Source organism: Leguminivora glycinivorella, chromosome Z, assembly GCF_023078275.1.
Source record: "Leguminivora glycinivorella isolate SPB_JAAS2020 chromosome Z, LegGlyc_1.1, whole genome shotgun sequence".
Taxonomy (NCBI): Eukaryota; Metazoa; Arthropoda; class Insecta; order Lepidoptera; family Tortricidae; genus Leguminivora; species Leguminivora glycinivorella.
In genome coordinates this window covers 48270416-48294703 of record NC_062998.1, presented here as the reverse complement: position 1 = coordinate 48294703, position 24288 = coordinate 48270416, and the positions used below count along the sequence as shown (strand labels likewise).

At 38.9% G+C, this 24288-nt stretch overlaps 1 protein-coding gene across 1 annotated transcript in view; it reads left to right on the top strand.

Annotated features, from left to right (window-relative positions):
• Nucleotides 1-1342: 1342 nt before the first annotated feature.
• LOC125240751 (calcium-binding mitochondrial carrier protein SCaMC-2) overlaps nt 1343-24288 on the top strand; it is a 77684-nt gene continuing 54738 nt past the window's right edge. Inside the window, exons 1-4 of the mRNA XM_048148806.1 lie at nt 1343-1724; nt 10709-10835; nt 13181-13268; nt 18736-18847. Of these exons, the coding sequence (XP_048004763.1) occupies nt 1551-1724; nt 10709-10835; nt 13181-13268; nt 18736-18847 (501 nt within the window). The 5' untranslated portion in view covers nt 1343-1550. The remainder of the gene's footprint in view (nt 1725-10708; nt 10836-13180; nt 13269-18735; nt 18848-24288) is intronic.

Genomic DNA, 24288 nt, shown 5'->3' with positions numbered 1-24288 from the left:
ATTCTAGTAACTAATAACTAAACTGTGCATTTTTACTTACGTTTACTAAGTTAAATTACCAACTAAATATTCTAAACTAATCAATCAACTAAATAACACTACAGACTCTACAGATTCTAGATAATTATTCACAATTACAAATCTGCTTTCTTTTATATTTCATAAAATGGTAGCACATGGTACGAACGGCAGTACGAAGTTCCCGCAACAGACATAAACTAACATGGCCCCATCCCTAGTCGTTTACGTGAAAGGGATAGCATATCGCATTGTTAACTAGGCAAAAAGGGATGGACGCGCCTCGGCGCCGCTCAGTACAACCATATTGACCAGTATAAATGAACTCCGCGGATAATAAACAATATTCAACAAAATAATTAATTTGACTTAACTGTGGAATGTTATTCCATCTTTTTTATATGTAGAAGTGTTAGAAGGCTTGCCACACCACTTTATGCTGCAAGAGACCATTGTTTGCAACCAAATTTGATTATTTAAGATTTTTTCCCGAGCGGACATGAACACTGTTAGCGGGTCGTATACTTGGGCGCTACTGATCGGTGTCGCACGCGTTCAAACTTTTATAAACCTGATTTGTCGTATGCTTGGTGACCGCGAGTCGCCCTGTAAGGGCCGTCTTGTTGTATTGGTCTGTGATTGAAAGTAAAAATCTGAAAAGTTTTTTGTGAATTAAAAAAAAAAGTCTTCAAGATACAAACACGATTATATTTTTCCTGTAATGTTTAGCATAAAAACAATGTTTTCTAAAATTTTCATATTTTTCAGGAAATAATTATGATTTTTATTGAATTTAAATACCAAAGTAAGCAACTATGATAAGTGTGATGTATTAATGTTTCTAATCAGTAGCGTAATAAGTTCTTAAGATATGTAGAAATGTATAAGTAACATAACGACGGACATTCACCCTTTGTACCTTTTTTGGTACAGAGCCCTGAAAAGGTGTTATTTTTGAGGTTGTAAGCGCCACCTGTCCATTTCCTACTACATTTGTTTCAATTTTGCGTGAGCAGCGAGCTAACTTCATCCACCACGAGATGGCGCTGTGCAAGTTACTCACCGAGGCAAACTCATAGATGGCTCTAGCAAACGAAAAAGAAAATAAGATTACTTACAATTTATTTTGTTAGTTTCATGATAGTTTAGTTACAGAAAAAATAATATTTCTTATAAATAATATTGATATGAATAATGGAAAATCAATAGGCAACACTGTCTGTTGAAATACACAGACGACAGATGGCGCATTTTTTCAGTAAATGACCTAAAAACGCTCATGCCAATGTACGTAGGAATGTATGTGTACAGCGACAAGGAAAAGTTTGTAGTGTGTGTGGGTGCGCAGTGCAGTCCTTCCGTCTAGCTGTCAACGGTTCGCTGTTCTCGGAAAGCGAGTGCGAATCTTCCAAAAATGATTTATAATTTACTAATTTTCACTTAACCTAGAGTTATGTATGACTATACCAATACCTCCGAAGATATATTACTATCTTGTTGTTTAACAAGTACTTACGCAAACGATAGACACTATGGTGCAGTGTCATCCACCGTTGGAATTAGAGGAATTACCAAAAGAAGACGAAGAAAGACTAGAAAAAGTGTTCGCTAAGTTAGATATCGACGGAAATGGGAAGATCGACATCCATGACTTGTCCGTCGCGCTCAAGGAGCTGGCTCCACACATTAACCGAAGTTATGCAGAGGTTAGAATTACATTTTTTATTGTATGCTTTATGGAATAAATAACGGTGGTTTCACCTCGCATCGCTTTTCCCGACGAAACGCCGACACGTGTGCCTCGATCGAGCTATGACTCACTAATTTATTCATATAACTTGCATTAACAATAATTCACAAAGTAATAATACAAATGCATGTATACATAAGAGTAATAGCAACTGTCATAATGTCATAATTTGCACAGTTTCAAAATAGAATTTTCCAAATTTGATGGCATGTTTTGTGCCAAATGCGAAATTCTTTGTTGTAAGAGGTTCATTCTTTATATTCTTGTGTTTATCATTCTTTATCTATCATTTTTTTTTTCAACCTATTATAAATTACAACTAAGTAGGGACTAAACATTTTTTTACAACAATGTCAAAGTAGCATCTTTCATGGTGATTAGATCACTTAATGCCAAAGTTTATGAACTAAAACTAGAAAGAAGTAGCAATTTCTCTACATAATAGTGAAAAGTACATATATTTATGACTAAATATAGGAGAAAGTAAAATTATCTCCTTGTCTAAACTGCAATATTTGGCTATTGACTTGTTGATAAAGAGATTGATTTATCTTCTGTCAAGATGTAGCCAAAAATCTCATACAGGTAATCTGTGATAAGAAAGATTAGGTATATTTGTTATTGTTATGCAAAGTAGGGTACACACTGACAATCTAGTCTCGTTCAGTTCCATTTAAACACTTTTGTAAACACACGGAATGTCTTACAGACATCTAATCTCTCCAAAGTTAATATTTTATCAGGCATATTAGCTTCTGCCTGTTCATATTTCTCCATGGAATGATTATGGGTCATCCGATTTAATAAAAATGTAACTGTTATACATTTGTAATTATGTACCCCGTTTTTCTTATAAACTGAAAAAATGTCTCTTCACGACATTTATTGACAAGTAGCAGTACTGATAATTCACACTATTTGACGCGTGATTGTTGCTAGATGTCACTAAACTATGCCTATACAAATAACTTGCATTTACTGATGTATGGAGTGACAGCTCTTCCCTTACTTATTCCTCTATGCTGTAACCCCCTTATTCATAAACGTTCACTAAAGTTATCAAGCCGATAAAAGTCGTTTGTCCCTTTCTATCACACCAACACGTCGGAAAGGGACAAACGATTTTTATCGGCGTGATAACTTTAGTGAACGTTTATGAATAAGGGGGTAAGAGTGTAGCCTAATAATTAGCTTTATATTTCCTTAAGATCTCAGTATAAATATGTCTTGAATATCAACTGCACTTTTATTATGTTTGTCATAGTAGTTGAAGTCAATTGAAGGGTAGTGTAGTCTTGCATAAGATAGATAGATAGATATACGTTTATTTGTTTGTCACAATACACACAGAATACACAAAAGAAATAAGTTACAAAAGAGAATTAGAATACATAATAAGCAAATTGGAAAACAGGAAATTACACAGATTTTTACCATAGCATACTATGATACTGTGCGTGTCGCAACAAGACAAAAGGGTTACGGCTCAGTATTACGCTACGCCCTGAGGCAGCAGCACTGATATTCTGCCGGAACCAGATCAGATCACGATAACACATAATTTATTGAATAAGAAATATTGTAAAGAGATGAAATTATATACTTAAAATATCTATAAATAATTGCCTATAAGATTAATAGACTATTTAATGTTGACACTTAGAGAAATATTGTACATTATTAGTATTATTACAAACATAATGTATCTTTAGACTTATATTGACCGGGATATAGACCATGGTTATCTTTTTGATTTCTGTTCTTCAGTTTTCTGTTATCATGATGCATTGCCACTGGGTCGAAATATCGGTAGCTTGACAAAAATCAAAAAGGTAACCATGCTCTAAATAAAATAAAAAATCAATTGGCCAATATAAGTCTAATGAAAATAAGTGTGAAACATTCAAATAATGTATCTTTTATCATTGTAAATATTCATTCGGAAACAGTCATTTTTGACATACTAATCATGCATGCATGAAGCAATCTTCACTTTGAATTATTTTCAATTTATAATATCATTAGTAGCAATTAATATATGAAGTGAGATACATATTTTGTAAGTGTATTTTTATCATTCCGATGATACTTCTGTATGTACAAAAATGTGTTTGTAACAATTCCAGTTGAATCAACATAACTATGTGCAGATGAGCAGAGGACATGGCATGCAGCCAAACTATCTAGAGCACAGTACCTAATTAGTATTAAAACATGTTTGTGCTCTGAACTTCTCAACCACAGACCAATACAACAAGACGGCCCTTACAGGGCGACTCGCGGTCACCAAGCATACGACAAATCAGGTTTATAAAAGTTTGAACGCGTGCGACACCGATCAGTAGCGCCCAAGTATACGACCCGCTAACAGTGTTCATGTCCGCTCGGGAAAAAATCTTAAATAATCAAATTTGGTTGCAAACAATGGTCTCTTGCAGCATAAAGTGGTGTGGCAAGCCTTCTAACACTTCTACATATAAAAAAGATGGAATAACATTCCACAGTTAAGTCAAATTAATTATTTTGTTGAATATTGTTTATTATCCGCGGAGTTCATTTATACTGGTCAATATGGTTGTACTGAGCGGCGCCGAGGCGCGTCCATCCCTTTTTGCCTAGTTAACAATGCGATATGCTATCCCTTTCACGTAAACGACTAGGGATGGGGCCATGTTAGTTTATGTCTGTTGCGGGAACTTCGTACTGCCGTTCGTACCATGTGCTACCATTTTATGAAATATAAAAGAAAGCAGATTTGTAATTGTGAATAATTATCTAGAATCTGTAGAGTCTGTAGTGTTATTTAGTTGATTGATTAGTTTAGAATATTTAGTTGGTAATTTAACTTAGTAAACGTAAGTAAAAATGCACAGTTTAGTTATTAGTTACTAGAATGATTTTTATTGAGGTGCTATCACAATCATCATCCTCCTTGCGTTATCCCGGCATCGGCATTCGCCACGGCTCATGGGAGCCTGGGGTCCGCTTTGGAAACTAATCCCAAGATTTGGCGTAGGCACTAGTTTTATGAAAGCGACTGCCATCTGACCTTCCAACCCGAAGGGTAACTAGGCCTTATTATAATTTAATTATAATATTATAATTTGTTGCAAAACAAATTCACCACAGTACTGGTACCGGTACCATTGTCTATAATAGACATGTCCCATTCCCATCCCTACTGCTAATCGTAAAGGCGCGCCATTATTTGAAACGATCAATGGCAGCACCGTGCGCGCCCGCCTCACCCCGCAAGGATTGGTGATTTGCGTCTCGAACAATATCGCTTGCATTAGGCTTCTAGTGGGGTGTTCTGTGTTCTCAACACATAAAAAATGCACCACCTAGGCAACTCACACTTGATGAGTGACATGAGAACACAGACCAACCCCTATATACATCCATTACAAGACGACTCGCGGTCACCAGCCTTACTTGTATTTGCCATGATATAAGCGCGGGCGCTCGCCGTGCCCGATCAGTAACAACCAAGTAACCGACCCGAAAGCAGCTCGTGTTTTTCGCAATAAAAAAATTGAAAAAGGGTATTTTGATGCCTTAAAGATGTCCACCTGTAGTGTGAAATGGTGTGGAAAGGTAACAAGAAGATCAAATTTAAAAACAGACGGTATTACATTCCACAAATAAGTAATATTTATAATTTATTCAGAGCCGGCATAGGTCAACTTACACTGGCTATTTACGCGACTCCCTTTTCATCTGGCGCGACTGCCTGCCGTCCTTGAAACGACCAATCGCAGCGCGCTAAACACATTCCCCTCCCGCTCCTCGCGCCCCAAGCACTGGTGATTTGTAGCGCGCACTAAATTTACAATATTGGCACTCTATAGGAGGTTCTCTGTGCATGAGAAGTAGCGAACAAATAGGTACACAGATATAGGAAGGAAATTTGTATTGAATGCCCCTGTCGCAAGTTCTTGAACCCACACACTTGTAGATAGACGCTTCTATTGCGTCTAGCGCATCACACACGCACACAACGAGAACTGGGGGGTTACCATGACGTGCTAAAGCCGTTCAGTTTAGGTTGAGAGAGAGGGACGGAGCTATGTAACTGCTATAGCTGTGTCCCTTTCTCTCAACCTAAACTGAACGTCTTTAGTACGTCATGGTAACCCCCCTGTATTCTCAATAGCCCGGTCCACACAGAGCGAGGCACGCCGCTAGGCAATGTGCTCACGCGGCAAGCGCGCTATGTAGACATGCCTCGGCCGAGGCATGTCTTTGCCGTGTGAGCACGTTGCCCCGCGGTGTGCCTCGCTCTGTGTGGACCCGGCTGATGAGCAACAACTGTGACGTCCACTCTCTAGTATTATTATGCTAAGGGGAGACACGTAGTAACTAGCGTGTGTCTTTTGTCGTCATCTGCCGCCATACATCATTGCATACTCCCCTCTCAACTTTCCCCACCAATCTTCGAGTTAGTGATGTGCAAGTTGCGGAAACTTTCCAAAAAAATCTTAAATTTCTTGAAAAATTCACGGAACTTTCACGAAAAATAAAGGGAATTTAAATTTATGAAATGGAAAGTTTCCATCCATACAATTGTCCATACAAAGTATGGAAAGTTTCCGAAGTTTTCCTATGTGAAAATTTCAGAATTTTGGAAACTTTCCGTCGGCACATCAGTACTTCGAGTATGTGGCTGGGGTGTACAGTCAGCATCAAGAGTAGGGTTAATACAATCCGTTAGCGTAGGGACTCTGGCATTAGACCATAGCTGCTTTAAGGGGTCTTGGAAGAATCTCCGGCATCCCATGGCTCTTTCAGAACAGCTAGAAGGGCGACGTCGGACGGAGTGGTTTTTAGTGGGTATACCTCTCCTCCTCTCTCTGCAGAGGGTGGTAAGTAGGAGCATAGAGGAATAAGTAAGGGAAGAGTTCTAACTCCATCCGCAACTCCTGAAAAAGAGGGGTAACACAATGCACTAGAATCTGCTATCTCCTGGACTTTTATCCAAATGGGAATACAATAGGCTAGTTTTCTATACTTAAAATAAAATATATTATGCAGTGCACGAAATAAAGCACCACATAATTAGAAGAAAAATATAGACAGAAGTTATGTTTAAATATCTATACTTAATATTATAAATGGGAAAGTGTGTGTGTCTGTTTGTTTGTCCGTCTTTCACGGCAAAAGGGAGCGACCGACGAATTGACGTGATTTTTTATGTGAAGATACTTGAAGGGACGGAGAGTGACATAGGCTACATTTTGTCTCTTTCTAACGCGAGCGAAGCCGCGGGCAAAAGCTAGTAATTTATATTTAATAAGTCAAAGAGAAAGATATAAAGTAAATGAATTGACCGTGACGTCACTCCTCAGTATTTCATAGTAATTCCATATTAGCAAACGTTTTGTCAGTTCTTTAAAAGAAGCTGATTTGACTAGTAGGAAACTAGCTTATAAACCTAACATATCGGTGAATAAATTCACCTATGCACTTAACTAATCAATTAATTAACTTAAGTGCCTTTAAATCCAATTGCTACGTTATATTCAGGATGTAGCGTGTGGGTGGGAGCGAAATGTATGGGACGCTCTTATTGAACTTTTTATTGTATAGTCGGGGGTTTTTCTTCATGTATATATTATATATTTTTTACCCCCGACGCAAAAACGACGGGGTGTTATAGGTTTGACGTATCTGTCTGTGGCATCGTAGCTCCCGAACGGATGAACCGATTTAGATTTTTTTTTTGCTTGAATGCTTATTTAGTCGGGAGTGTTCAGTTCTTAGCCATGTTTCATGAAAATCGGTTTACTTTGTCGGGGGTTTTTTCAACATTTTAATTGTAAAAAACACCTGACCGACGGACCGACTTTTAAATTCTGTTTTCTGTAATAGACGTTTCGTCACTTAGTTGATCCCCGCTAAAATCGGATTTTCGTCTGTTTTCGTCCCAATTGTTCAAATACAATAAATAGGCAACAGCGAAGCGATATTAAGAGAAAGCGCCAGTCGGTATTGTTAAGACAAACCAACGCGCGTTTTTCGCGTGTATGAAATGGACCAGTTTTGTTTGAGTTATTCTCATCTTGTCCTATCCACTGGCGAATATTTGTATGAGAAATGTATTTATTTGGAAAATAAATTCTACATAATAGGTACTGTATTAGCTATCGATGCTACCGGTCTGTAATGCAGCGTTCGACTGTGTAAACTGCTGGATCGTCACTCATTCAACGTTACTTATTTAGTCAAGAATCCTAAGATACCTGTAAAATGGTAACTATAATGATATACCTATGTCGCAACAGTAGTCGACATCCAAAAGTCACCTTGGTTATCTTATTAAACCAGCAATACAGTAATACAACAAGGTTTCTAGGCCTTACATTCTTATACCCATAGTACTGATCTACGAAACATATTGATCGGTGTAAACGCAAGCGGGTGTGAAGTGGCGTGTATTAGCGTTTTCCGGATGAAAGCACTGCGAACTAATTAACATCGGAAATCGACTACCAAATAAATGTTCCGGGTTTAAGCTGATTCGGAACGGAAGTCACTGGAGCAGAGAAATAGAAACTAGAGTGCTGACCCTTCGGTTTGGCGTTTGATAATGCCTAATAGAAAATAAGGTTACCGAGTGGGACCCACGGACTACCATAGATGGTGTAGGTCGGGGTTCAGGCAGACCGAAAAGAAGATGGTGCGACGACTTGGAAAAATTCTATCCGAACTGTTGGGAAAGTGCGAGTTATAGGGTCGAGTGGAGGAAGAGAAGGGAGGCCTTTGACTAGCAGTGGGACACTAATGCAGGCTAAGACAAAATAAATAAATAGCATGACTTTGAACTGGTGCGTTTTGGCATGCAGTGCTCTGTTGTTTTGCATAGGTTTAAAGCATACGCCTGCGTGTTCTATTGTATGAAATAGTTATTTGTTATACAAGGGGGCAAAGTTGTATTTTAACGCTGAGTGTGGAATTGAAAAACGAGCAAGTGAAAGGATTCTATAGTTGAACCACGAGTGAAACGAGTGGTTCGAGAATAGAATCCTGAACTTGCGAGTTTTTTAACACACGAGAAGTAAAATACATTTGCACCCGAGTGTAACACAAAGCTTTTCCCCTCACTATAGCGAGGAAACTACAACGCAAAAAATGCATTTATCACTGCTTCCAGTAGTTCCACAGGTGGTAAATCATCTTTATTACTAGATTCACCTACTTTTATCAATTTTAAAGCAGTTAATTTGACTTTATTCAAGGTCAAATTACTTTACCCACTAGTGGATAAAATGCGTTTTTACCCGCTGGTATTAAAGGACAAAACACGTGTTTCCGAGCTAGTGAGGGGAAAAATAAATAAATAGCATGACTTTGAACTGGTGCATTTTGGCATGCAGTGCTCTGTTGTTTTACATAGGTTTAAAGCATACGCCTGCGTGTTCTATTGTATGTAAAAATAAAAACCCGCGGCACGCGTCAGCTAGCGGCGCTCATATAATTGAAAAAAAAATTCGCTAAGTCCTTGTTTGTTCTGAACTAGCTACCCAATGTCCGTGGCGTCTGTGTGGCGAATGTTTGAAAATGTTCGGAATGGTCGTTCCCACATCCCACCAAGAGCTCGGCGCGTTGGGCAAGAAGTGGCAAGAATTACCACTCTCAAACATCTACGAATACGTCAGTTTAGAAGAAGGCAATCCTATATGGCGCCTGTAATGTATGGGATATCGGTCCGACATCCAATATAGGATCGGATAATGTGAAAACGCACTTACGGCCCAGCCACGACATTGGTCTAAGCGCGACAGCGGTCAGCGGCGGCCATACATTGGAGCGAGACACAGCGATGGGACTTTTCATTCGCACGTATGGATGCCGCTCACCGCTGTCGCGCTTAGACCAATGTCGTGGCCGGGCCGTTAGGGTCTCGCCCAGAAGATGCCAGATCACCCTAGATTTGAAGGTTGACGGCTTTGAAGGGTGCTTGAGTATATATGTAGGTTCATTCTCTTGCCATATACTTTGTAGGCAGTAACAGTAGCTTATTGATTCCTTTCAATACGATTGAAGAAATAACCATTAGCTGCACTAGAAAGCAAACACGTGTCCTGCGAGTGACCTAAATTTAGTCCGTCTGTGTCGCCGTACTAATAATATCGCTGGATCAAACTATGTGGTTTACTTGTCGGTACGTTGGCTACTTGTTAAGGCGTAGGTACTTTATTTATAACAAAATAATAGCTCATAACGCACTTAAGTGACCGGCCACACCAGAGCGTCGCGTGTCTCGGGGCGCGCAACGGGCGTCCGCGCCACGCCGCTTCAGTGTAATTCAAAAAACGCCTCCTCAGTACATTTTGTATAGGAAAGACGTAAGACGCGCCCCAGGTGGCGTGGCGGCGGCGGGGCGCGCGCCGCGCCGCTTGGCGGCGCGCCTTACGTCCTTCCTATACAAAATGTACTGAGGAGACGCTTTTTGAATTACACTCAGGTGGCGTGGCGCGGACGCCCTTTGCGCGCCCCGAGACACGCGACGCATAAGTGGGAACGCTGCCTTACACTGGACCACAGTAACTTGTATAACATGTGTAATGTAAGGTTTATTTAGATTTGGATTATGTTTGCATTTTTTCTGCCTAGTTTACGATGAAGTTTTGAATTGTTTTCATATTAAATTCATCATTCGCTTGTCCTTATCCCAGTCATTTGGGAATTTTGGGATCGGCGCAAAATGTCTTATTCTCCCATAAGTAGCATTCTATCGCCAGTCATCTCATCATTAGGTACTTGTACTTCTATCGTTTTATATTATCTCTCACACAGTCCACCCACCTTTTCCTCAATTTTTCTCTCCCGTTACTTCCTTTCACATGAATCCGTTGTTTTCATATTTAAGTATTAGTAATTAAATGATTATTGGCAATGACTTACAATAATGGCTGACCCCAAAAACAATTGTTCCAGAAATTCCTGGCAAAGTCCGGTGGCAAGGATGCCGGCGACATCACGCTCTCTGAGTTCATCCACTACGTGCGCGAGCACGAGAAAAACCTCCGCCTCCAGTTCTCACATCTCGACAAGAACAAAGATGGTGCGTATGTTCTTAACTTTAAGGTTTTCACCCGTCGAGAGCTGCGTGCGACGGCCCGTATATACGAACACACCATACAGGCGACGGGCAGCTGCATTGCCGCCTGCTGTGATCAAAACGTCCAAAACATAGTGTAAGGCTAGAGTGCACGCTCATATTGGGCTTGCAGCGTTGCGGGGCGTGTATGTCAAACAATTGAGCATACAAGTGTTCTGAGTCGACGCTGCATAGGGTGCACATGCTGCGATCTTAGCGTCCACTCAGGCTTTACTAAGCCTTGACGTGGCCCAGTGACAATAGTCCATATCCATTGTGCGCTCTGCCGATCTCCACATTCAGCACTGCATCCGCCAAGTACTGATGCAAGTGATGCAGTAGTAACTATTAACTACAGCTACTGGACAGAACGTGGTAAATTAATTTCCAAATTTGGGCACCTGAACATTTTTACCGCTAATTCAATATAAGTTATGCCAACTTGCCATCTAAGGTACAAATTGAACCGGGTATAAGAACCATACACCTCATATTAATTCTTTCAAAAGAGCCTTCGGATTTTAGAGCAATAAAGCGGGAATAAGACGAGCCAGAGTACATTTTACGATTACATTCGATTTCAACCTAAAATCGAGGATTTTTTAATATAGGGCGCTCAATTTTTCGCCGGTTTTCAATTTGTACCTTAAAATATCTTGCCTTTAAAATTGTAAATTTGATCCTTGCTTTACAAAACCTTGTTACCAATACCAAGGATATTCACCCTACGTTTACTTTCAAATGGACATCTCGATGTTGTCAAGCGTATGCATAATGTATTGTTATGACACGGGACTAGATACATAATGTGTGACGTCAAACGCTAACTAACAATAACAATCGAATCGTACGTAAATCTATTGCTTTGGCTGCATTTACACTGACTGGGAGATGAGAGGAATCTTCCAATATCAATGGTGTTCAACAAAGTGCCGGATTTTGAGGATCAACTTAAAGTTGACCTCGATGATATACCTACGCGACCAGCTCAAGGCCTTCCAGGCTTATTTATATGTACTTATACCCTCCCCCCTCCCCTTATACTTGTGCCCTCAATGTGAACGTAGTTTCGCGTCAAAGATATGCTACATTATCTTCTAGCTATCTTCGGGTCAAAGTGGTCGCCATGTCCTAAATGGATCAATCATAGCCGGAGTAAAAAATATAAACTTAGGGATACTATTAACATTCTGTATATTTGGCATTTTTTGTAGTTAAATCGACTATCGCTGTCTTTATAACGGATCTGTTTATTTATTTTCATGGTCGGTGGACTGTGACCGTAGATATGACAAACAATGCTGATTCTTTATCAAAAAAAGTCATGATTTGCCTTTTAAAATCTATCAAAACAAAACACTATAGACAAAACAAAAATAACTTGTAATTAGTAGAGTTTCGCTAATTACTGCACTTGCATTACTTGGAGTTACGACTTCCCTTTTAACTACATATGTACTTATACATGTTTATGTATGTACCTCCATATTCGAATTACCAGTATCGTGTATAGAATACCGTAAAAAAACTTTGAGGTTACTTGACGTTATTGGTGGTTTACCCGTGCGGTTTCAAATTGAAAGGCGTAAGGCTAACCTAAATCTGCATTTTTATAGAATGTGGAGTGATATCTTGACAGGAAAACTGTGCCCAACAGCACGACTTATGACCACGACGGCAGCGGCACACTAGCGTATTTTGTGTGTCGATTTCTACTCACCGCTATGAAAACTGTCAATAGGTACGCAGTTTCACCAAAGAGTATCAGCCATAGGCTTGACTAGACACCGACATCGAAAGGTCTTGTGAGACCCTAATGTAGACGGAAACCAAAGAACAGGATAGATTTTACTAGATACCGACGTCAAGTCTCGAGAGGGGCTACAATAGATGGAAACCAAACTTCTCATTTACGCTCCTGTGGTCGTAGGTAGGGTGAAAGAGATGGTTATTTGGAAATGAATGGGAAGACCTTGCCGAAGACAGACACAAGTGGCGCCAACTGGTGTTCAACGACGTAAAATCTACGACAATACTTGGTTTGCGCCACTCGCAAATAAGCGCGCCAAGGATTATCAGCGCTGTACCTGTTCGCCACGGGTACACTACTACACACTACACCTGCCAGAATTATGGTTGTGTTTGTCGCTCCTGTATTAACTTACCATAAAAAACGTTGTCGCCCCACTTGACACTGCTTGTATAGTCTGTTAAAGACTTGAAGGCCAATGATGATGACTGTGGTGTGTGGTAACCTGTGTAAAGGTGATGCTTCTCAATTAATATTCGTGTTATCTTTATTTTTACAGGGAAGGTGGACCTGGAGGAGCTCATATCTGCATTCGCCGATCTCGGGATAGCCGTCGGCAGAAATGAAGCCACCAACCTGCTGAAAAGGTGAGACTGCAAAGTGATTTCACTGCTGTGTTCACATATAAAAACATATTTTATACCCGGGTCTATCGCGAATTTATTTTTACCTTTATTTCCGACGTTCCGATATTTCACTGGACGTGATTGCATTAATCCATCACTTAGGCTAATTTGACAACATCAAAACGATATCTGAGCGACATGCACAATATCATTTAAAATTCATTCTAGTTTTAGCAAACAATCGAATTAGCCTGAGTTTTAATCCATTAGTGTAGAAGTCTATGGCCCAACAAGTGATATATCAAATGGAATAACAAGGGACCGAAATAGTTTACCTGGCTATACCAGATTCATCTTTATGACTACGTCTTTTGTCAACACTAAATATTGCTGCATTTGCATGGCAAAGAGCCAACGTACAAATGCGCTTATGCGGCAGAATGGTATAGACAAATGTATGACTGTTTTTATCTGTGAATGTAGGTATAAAGGAAGAAAGGTCCTCCGGGTTTGATTGAGCTTCGATCGTCGTAATGCTTTCTATAGAATGAACTGTAGGACCTCTATTTTATTTTAATTATAAATGGGCTTACTCTTGGCCACAGACTAGCCAAAGGCAAAGACGTGGCCTACGATGGAGTGAGCTCGCCCAGAAGATGCCTGTTCACTCTATTTTTTTATCGTATAAGATAAAACATAACATAAGCTACCGTCAAGGACTCAAGGTTCAAATGAAAAGCTCTTTCAAGAAACAAGTCACAAAAATTAAGAAGTCCAAAAACGTTTACATTATTTTACTAACAGTTAATTGTATTAAAAAGCCTATTTACAGCCTATTTATTATTACAAAGCGTTTTTATTTATTATTAAAATGAAACATTTACACATATAGAAACTTTCTTGTTAATGGTACTTTGATTTAAATAGATACCTATTTCGTTACCTTGCAGGATAAACGATACTAGTATATTATAATAGTTTTGATTATTTTTCTGCATCTGCATGGCGAATTTGTATATGTGATGTTTCTCGCACGCATTTATACCATTTTTTAGTTGCATAATTTGTTTTCGTTAGTTTCTGATAGAATGGTTATAAAGATTTTTGAAATTCCGAACGAGATAAGTACAATATGTCATATTCCCGTTTAAATTAATAGGGTTTAAAATAATACTCAATTTAATCGATATCTGTTAAAATAAATCGTCAGTAAATAAAATTCGGCAATTTTACAGTTATCTCAGTTATTGAAAAATATCTGCATGCTTATGTTATTCCCAAATCTCTATATGCCTACATACATTTTGATTTCAGTATTGTTTTAAATTAGTCCGTCCTCACGAGTCTATTTATACCTGAGAGCTATATTAACCTAAGTCCACGCGAAAATGTACACAATTTTATAACCTGTGCCATATTACACAAGGATTTAATTTGCGTGTGGAACTAATGTACCTACTTTGGTTAGTATTCCTAGGTACGACGTTTATGTCAGCATGGTAAATTGTCAAGGTCAATGAAATAGCTAGCATACTAAAATAGAATAATTATGCAGTGTTCAAAAAGACACTAAGGCCTTTTAATAGCCTACTGATGAGTGTATATTTATTAACCCCCTTATTCATAAACGTTCACTAAAGTTATCAAGCCGATAAAGTTCCTTTGTCCCTTTCCGACGTATTGGCGTGATAGAAAGGGACAAACGAACGTTATCGGCTTGATAACTTTAGTGAACGTTTATGAATAAGGGGGTTAAACTTTATTGCACATAGTATACGGTGATTAACAAATGGCGGAGTTAATGCCACAAGGAATGTTGAAGTCTAATATAGAAAAAGAGAATTTTTAAATGTTATTACGGGCTAACTCTTAAGCTTTATGAACTCTCAGTCACCCACGTTAGTAGCGTCACGCAACAACCCACAAAATACGACGAAAATCCTGTACGATAGTCAGCCAAACACAATAAACTCAGTAGCCGGGTCCACACACTCCACACAGAGCGAGGCACGTCGCGAGGCAACTTCTTCATTCATTCATTCATTCATTCATTTATTCCTTTATAAAACATAGTTTTACATGTCAACAAAATTACATATAAATACAATTATTCTTCTTTGTTATTTTTTGTTATTAAGTGTCTACAGTCGGCACTTATAACTTACATAGTTAATGCAAACATGCTGTCGAAGATACATTTCAATTTTATAATTCAAAATGGTTGGTATAGTGAACCAGTTCAAGAGTGCACGTCGTTGAAAAATTCGTCAACAGTGTAATACGCTTCAAGCATAAGTTTATTTTTAAGTTCATTTACGAAAGATTTGTTATTACTCACATTTTTTATTTTTAGTGGTATTTGATTATATATTTTAGGACCTATTGAGTGGAGACACTTTTTAGACTTGGCTAAACGAGTACATGGTTGACGGAGTTCGCCTCGTCGCCTCGTGTTATAGTTGTGCGAGTCACCACGCGTCGGGAATTGCTCAAGGTTGCCTCTCACATACTTGGCTACGTCAAGAATATACAAGCTCGGGAGGGTGAGGATCTTGGCATCCCTGAACAGCTCTCGCGCGGGGTGGTCCCAGGGGACCCCACATATGCAGCGAACTGCTCGTTTTTGCAGCCTAAATATTCTGTCGCGGTTGGCTGACGTTGCCCATAGTTCAATACCATAAGTTAGTAATGAGTGGAAGTAGCCAAAATAGGCTTTCCTAACGTTGGCAGGATGTAGGCTAGGGCGCAGCCTGCTGAGTGCGAAGCAGGCAGCAGACAAGCGGTCGCATAGTGAGTCAGTATGGCTGTTCCAAGTTAATCCGGAATCGATGACGAGACCAAGGTATTTTACTTCGTCCACCTGGGGAACAAGTTTGTTATTGCAGTAAATATGCAGGTTATGTTCTTTTTTCCCACGTAAGCAAAAGTGCACTATATTTGTTTTTTCTACGTTCAGTATCATTCCATTAACTGAGAACCAAGATGCGACGTCGTCCATTACTTTGGCGAGTTTCACCTTAAGTTCCAGCTCATTCGAAGCTGAAACGATGACACAGCCGTCATCGGCGAACATGACAAATTCTGCATCATCGGTGGCGGCTGTAAAATCGTTCATAAGTATTAAAAACAGGTTGTTACCCATTACCGATCCTTGGGGTACAGCACAGTCACCTAGTTCTAGTAGTTCAGACCTGGCACCACGGACAGAGGTTAATTGCTTGCGACCTTCTAAAAATGAAGCGATCAAATTATGGTAGTTACCCTTAAAGCCGTAGTGATCCAACTTGGCCAGAATCAGAGGACGTGCGACTAGCTCGAAGGCGCGCGACAGGTCGCAGAATATAGCGGCGACCTGTCGCCCGGCGTCGAGATGGCCAGTCACTCTGGATACCACGTCTCGTGCTGCATCAATCGTCGACCTGCCAGGTTGGTAGGCATATTGCTGGCGATTTATTAAGTTATTTTGGTTGAAATGAGACATCAATTTTTTACATAAAAGACTTTCAAACACCTTAGAAAACAGTGGTATAAGAGATATAGGCCTATAATTTTTTAGTCTATTTAATTCGCCCTTCCCTTTATAGATAGGTTGTACTTTAATATTTTTTAAGTTGCTCGGATAAATGCCGTGTTCGATACAACTGTTGAATAAATTACAAAGCATACTAATGACAAATTTAGGTATGAAGTCTAATGAGCGGGTGGACATATCATTAATGTCTTTCGAGTCCTTACGCTTAACGTTCAGTAAAGTTTTTTCAACGAGTTGCATATCAAAGGGTTCAGTTTTAACTACGTTAGGATATTTGTTTACATACTTATTTAGATAGCGTAATGCGGCATGTATATCGGCTTGAGCTCCCGTGTTCTTGTTTGCGTCGATGTAAAACCGGTTCAGCGCAGCGGCGGTGGCAGCAGCGCGCGACTCAGCTGACTGACCGGCCGATTCGCTTATCAGTATGTCAAGGGCATCTCTTTTTGCATTATCTCTGCCTGTTTCAGATGCTATCACCTGCCATGATGTTTGACATATATTTGTGCTTCTTGAAATTAAGTTATTTATGTATTGCTTGCGAGATGCACATAACTTCACGCGGCTAATGTGCTATGTAGACGTACCTCGATCGAGGCAGTGCGTGCGTTTTACTCGGTCGAGCAACATGCCTCGCCTGAGGCATGTCTTAATTGTCTATTTGCCGCTTGAGCACATTGCCTCGCGACGTGCCTCGCTCTGTGTGGACCCGGCTAGTAAGAACAAAAAATATCTTTCCTTTGAGTGCTAGTACTATAGCAAGCCAAAGACAATAGTCTCTGTCGACGTTTGCAACCAGACGGCTCCTGAACAACCTATAATGAAGTACTGGTGTTTCAGAAAAGATGCGTGGCCTAGTTTCTGGTGGTAAGTCATCATGTAGCCGGCTTCCACCTGTGGTACACAACATTGTACATACCTATTGTTATTCTTTGTCGTAGAACACTGGAATCATGCCATAAAAACCATGCCACATTGGCTTACGTTTTTAAACTTAGGGTCTCCCCTCATACAAGTACGTAAAATCGGCTAAAGCTGATAGAAAAAAGCTATCTGCGCAATAAGAGGCACCCCACAGTACTTCAGTGTTGGCGTACAGTACAGTCAAGTTTTAAGGCTACTGGACGCAAGATTTTGGTGCAATGGGTAATTTCTTTTCATAGCTCTAACTAGACGCACAAAAGATGTTAGTGTGTGGTGGCCCTAAGGGCGAATAGGCACCGTTCAGCTCTGATCGACACCTTCCGACATAAATGACGACTTTTTCGCTCATATTTCGCAGACATGAAGCCTTTATTCTATCAACTGTTGCCTATTCTGCGTTGATAGATGTAGGGGAATTCTTAAGGTTAATAATTAGTACTAAAATCGGGAGCAATGCTAAACTTTTTCGCCTACTATATATATTTAGATGTTAATACAGAAAATATATTTGTCATTCAGCTTTAAGTGTACAATTATTGTTAAAACATACTGCTACAGCTTTTGTAAAAATAAAAACTAAATTATTAAATAATTAAGCCATGCTACAACGTCACAACTCACAACTAGTCATATGCCTAGGTAAACTCGTCCGAACAATTCATTCATAATAAATATATGCAATTTTGGAGCTCGATGTACATATTAAAACAAGCATACATGAAGGGCCGCCCCTCAGGCCCTCACCGGCATCTTGACAGTCTGTGCCTATTCAGTGCAAAAATGGAGACGCTGCTTGCGCCAACTTCAACTATGCAGTAAACTAGATTCTGACGCTCAAGATAAGCTATTTAGTATGGGGTGGCCCGAAGTTTCATTGACGCTTTTGCTGGCAAAGTACACCGCAAGCCACACGTATTTACCACCACAACACAAACTGGCCAAAAACCGTCGCTCTCTCATGCTAATACAGTATTAGAACAAATATATCGCACAACCGTGTCGGTCTCTTCACTCTTCCCAGTTTGTCCGCAGGATGGACCAGGATGGCAGTCTGAACATCAGCTACGACGAATGGCGGGACTACCTGCTGCTGGCTCCGGCCACCGACATACACGCCCTGATACACTTCTGGAGGCATTCTACTGTGAGTACCTTACTTTTCACTCGACGATTTGGCGCACTTTGCGCACGCTTTGCGAAGTACGGATGCCTAGGACGAACCAAATCTAAAAAATAAAGTCTTTTACTTTCCTTCTGTTATCATTTTTAGATAAGGTACGTAGGGGGACAAGCCCAACTGGCAGATTATTTCAACAGAACGAAATATTTTCCATAATCTTACGTATAGTGTGCGCTCAGTGGACTCTAGTTAATAGCAGAATCGCGGAGTGAGCCGCTGCGTGCGGTCCGTTTGTTAATGTAGGAGTATGAATTTAGAATGGCGGCATTTTAGTTTCTAATGAGTCGGCAACGCGCATGTGACACCCCTTGAGTTGCAGGCGTCCATAGGTTACGGTGACCGCTTTACATCAGGCGGACCGTATACCTGTTTGCCACCGACGTGGTATAAAAAAAATTGTGAACATCAAAGGAGTGAGCCTTCTGTACCTACTTGGACTATTATTATTACATAATTTCTGTGTTAATAGTGTAAAACATGGAAAATATTTCGATTAGTTGAAATTAACCGCCAGTCGCATGAGAAAATGATAAAAAAATTAAGATTACAGTCTCGAAAAGGTCACAGTGTTTTCACAATACGAACAGTCGAACATGTTCCTATAAGGATACCAACAAATTCGTTTTTATGGTGACTAGTGACTACAAAGTGGTACCTTTTCATTGCGAAAGTAACAAATTATCCACAAGTTTAGTAAACTACAATATGTTAGCAATCAGTTCAGCATTGATTAACTTATGCAACCCTTTATGGTGATCTAACAATGCCATGAGATCATCTGCGTCGATTCGCGGAACTTTGATTGCTCGGCAATCGAAGGTTGTGACGTCACCCTTGGTCTCACTCTCATTTCAGTTACTATTTGTAATGACGATCAAGTTGTATGCTAATTATTTTCTTTGACTTGTCCAATTCAAGAAAAAAATATTTTATCGTCGTCGTGTCACATTTCTCTAAGCCCCTTGTCCTTAATGAATATTCGTTTATTTTTTCTTAATAATCGTACAAACGCTAGATAAAACAGGCAATATCCAGCTCATTTCGCAGAAGTCATGCAGATGAGACAATCTTCATATTCGGGGTCGGTGAGAAATTCTAAGCGGTTAAAAAGTTAAAGAAAGTTATTCATTTAGATTACAAATTGTCCATAATTAATGAGTTGAATTTGTGTCGATGTTTATAGCAGTTGAGTCACGTAACGCCTGCAAATAAAGTTACGGCAATGCTTTAGTGTAATATCAATGCTATCGTATGTGGCTTGATCCTAAAGAGGGCTTATTATGAAGTACTTAATTAATGCATAGTTTGAGACGCATCATTAAATATGATTAGTTCGACTGTAGCTTTTAATATAACGAACAAATCCCACTAAGTCATTGTTTCTTAACGCCTTTCCCCGCTAAGACAAATTTTCTTTCTCATTAATGACGTATTATCAATCAGGACATACAAAAAATTATATTCATATGTAGTTATATATATTTTTATCTATTTCCGCTCCGTACTCGTCAGCGTCCTTGGGCCTTGACAACGGATTACCATCTGTAACTGTCACGGCGAAGGCCAAAGTCCCTAATAAAAGATACGTTATCACTTATCAGTTATTGCATACGCAGACTGGAACGTGTGAATTTTTCCGTACTTTGTGTTTTACTTCCTTGTTTTGGTAATATTTTGTTAATGTCCACGTATTTATTTATGTTTCGGTACAGAGTAGTTAAAAACGATTTTGTTCTCTCGCTATAAGTCGCATTTCTCAACAGATGGTTCTGAAATTTGACAAGCTAGTTCGATAGTTATACGGGTTGATTCATGAAAAGACAGCAAGACCAACTATTCCCAAGCAAATAGCTTGCAATAATTAATGTAAGAGTACCTATAATTTGCCAGGACCTAACCTGCAATCGGACTAATTCCAATAGAGGTCTTTTGGAAGGTCAGATGCTCAGATGGCTGTCAAAATTAATGTTTGCGCTCAATCCATGGTCCGCCTAAAAACCGCGCGCCGTCCGGTAAAAATACCGGAATATTTAACCCAAGGAAGATGAAGAAAATGTTTGCTTAAAAGTGATGATCCCCGTCGAACCCACACCAAATGCGTATCTCATCTATTTCCTATTTGTAGGTGTAGCCATTTTACAACGCCACAGGGGATGGCGCGATGGACAAACACTCGGCCAAGCAATTTGCCTGGAGTGGTCGCAATTGCGCAATGTTGTGGAAGCCAAACAAATATGTTTACACACCGTTACACTGTAGATACTATCGAAACAATACGGCACATGTTTTGTTGTATGTGTCAATAATGGAAAAGTGATAATCAGTTGATTGCAAGTTTATTACGATTTTACGCTACACATAACTCTACACAATTATTTGTATTGAGTAAATTACCAAATCAAAATTTCAAATACTTTACTTCTTTGCCGAGTCGTGAGATTACAAACTTAAAATTTCCTGTGATTTCTACCCCTTTTACTACTTTAATACCTACACTAGTTGATTCAAGCTGTATTTAGACTCGCGAACCGAATAGAGTAAACTGAATACAGCAGGATCTATTTAATCAAAACCCAAATTCATACAGATAGTATGGAGAACTAAGTCAGTAGAAGACTAGGGAAGTACCTACGTAACAATATATTTTAGATAAAAAGCTGTCTAGTCTTAGGTAAACCCCAACTACATACGTTTTAACAAAGACATATGTATGTCGGATCGTGGGCGTATCATACCAGAACCGTTGTCAGGACCCGTTGTAGTTGTTTATGAGAGCTTTTCAAAGAAATACCATGTCCATTTCACAGAATTTACTTCACAAAATCAATTACACATTAAATTACGTTATAGATTACATCCCGCCTATTATTTCGAGCAAACTGCCGGATTAGACCGAAGAATCTCCAACAACGCTAGCACTCCTCAACCATTTTGCCTGCAGCTCGATCGGCAGCCTCCAATCATCTGTTCATCATCTGTTTTTCGATTCTATTCTTTTAGACAGTAGCGTCCTCTGTGACGTTTTGGCAGAACTCAGTCGAATACCAGCCAGGTTGTACAAAGTTGTAAAACCCTTGTTTGCTCTATTTGTCAAATATTGCGTCATAAAACGTATCTTAAACCGCATTTTGGTCATTCTCCGACACGGCCAATCTGACAATGTTCGCACCCTTGCGAACCTAATCTCCCAGAAGAAGGATCCTTGTAGTTTTCGCTTGCAGAAACCAGTAGATCAGTTTCTTCCAAAAACGCTAACAGGTAACTTCTAGGTACTTCTCCCACACACCATCCTTTTCTCCAACATCGTGTACGTCACTGCAACGTACATCTGTGGACAGAATACAACAATCTGAGGTATCAAAGCTCATCGCTCGGCTTTCCTGACCCGAAGAAAATTCTCATTTTTTTTTTACTGCCAAGCAAATACTTAGTTAAAACCAAACATTTAATATAGCACTAACAATCACAATATCATTATTTAGCATCAAATAAACTATTTAAGCAGTAACATACAATCAGGCTAATTTTAGCCGCACAAGGGGTATATTCCACAGAAAACAGCGTGAAAATAATGTTCCCAACAATATGCAAAACAGTCTTTGCAAAAACCTTGCCATAGAACTCTCATCTCAATTAAATCCTTCATTGATTTCCCATAGTTTACTTCTTTACTACTTCTTACTCACTAGGTACCTTTGTTTATCTCAACGACGACGACCTAACTCACGGTAGGTGTTTACATCATTTTGTTCAATTCCTGTCGTATTAATAAAGCGTTGTTCGCCACCATTATGCCAAAAATTTAGTTGCGATTCCAGAAACGTACAATGATTTCTCACCGAAATGCATTAATATTGTCTATAAATATCATGGTTAAAATATTTAGTGGACATGGCTTTCATCGCCCGCCAATATAACTCAGGTTAAATAATTTAAGGGCATTCCCTGCGCTAATGACCTTCGGTTTGAATGCATTGATATTATGATAACTTCTAAAGCCTATCACATTGACAACATTGTGTCTTAAGCAAGACATTATCTCAAAATTACTTCACAGCTGATGCCAAATATCTCAGAAACAAAGTTAAACAATTTTAAGCCCAAAAACTTTTTTTTTAAGTAATTAGTTTAAAATTAAAATCTCTCTTGAATATTTAGATTAGTCAAAGACAAATCGAAACATGTCGATTCTATGTATGTAAGACACTGCACTAAATTTCCAAAAAAGTGCTTTTTTTAGACCATGTTTAACAAAATCTTAAAAATAAGTTTTTTTTTTTCAAATATGGCTCATACGAATAAATATAAAAGATTAAAGAACCAATGGCCGTTTGTTTTAGCCACTCAATTGCTCTAAATGTTTTCAATGAACTATATTGTCAAGTAAAATAAAGGTGACAGCTGGTAACTAGAGCTACCAAAAGCAAATAGTTCTATCTATTTGCAAATTTAAAAATTTTAACTCAAAACTTGATTTTAGCTCAAAATCGATAAATACCGTGTGATGCCCCTTAAAAGCAGGTTTCTGACATAACTCAAATATTTTGGTTGAATGTTTACTTACTGATTTTCAAACACAATCAAATTTTAGTTACCAATCAATACCAAGGTATTATTCAAGTTTTAGAATAGGACTTACAGTTTAATTGTTTGATTGCCATAACACGTACCAAAATAATGTAGTTCCGTTTAGTGTACTGTTCCAACAGAGTTCCCGTTATTCTCCATAAGCACAAATTATCAAAACATGAAAGATTACAGATTTGTACTTGATTACAGTATTATTATTAAACCGCTTCCACAATTTAACAAGAAAACATGATTAAATTTTAACTAGAAATGTACATACTATTATGACATTATCTGACTGACACATTACTTCAAAATCAAACAGCTTTAAGAAATGTCCAAAAAGGATAAACATGCATTGAGAACATTAAAAGATAAAGAATTCTCAACTTATTTTTTTTTTTAACGAATGCCAATATAATGAACTTGGCGTTGCTAGGGCTTAATGGCAGAATATTTTTAAAGATAGGTTTTTGTACAGAACACAATACATTAGCAAAATACTGTGCATTTCGCGTTGCCTAGACATGTTTCAAACCACATTAAAGTCAGATACAGTCAAAAATACTATTCGCTTATTAATCACTTTTGAATTTAAACTCAGATCATAACACAGGGTGTCACTTCCCCGTAGCTGACTCTATACCCGACGAATTAAAAATCTCCAAGTAACGGTACCCACTAACAATTTTGCGTATTTATTTTCAAACAGGAATATCATAATGTATCTTCATTCTTGAAACAAAGATAACTCATTACTTCAACAATATTTAACGTTTGTACATTCGTAACCATTAAACCGAACGGACCGTTTCATTTTTTAACCGACTTCAAAA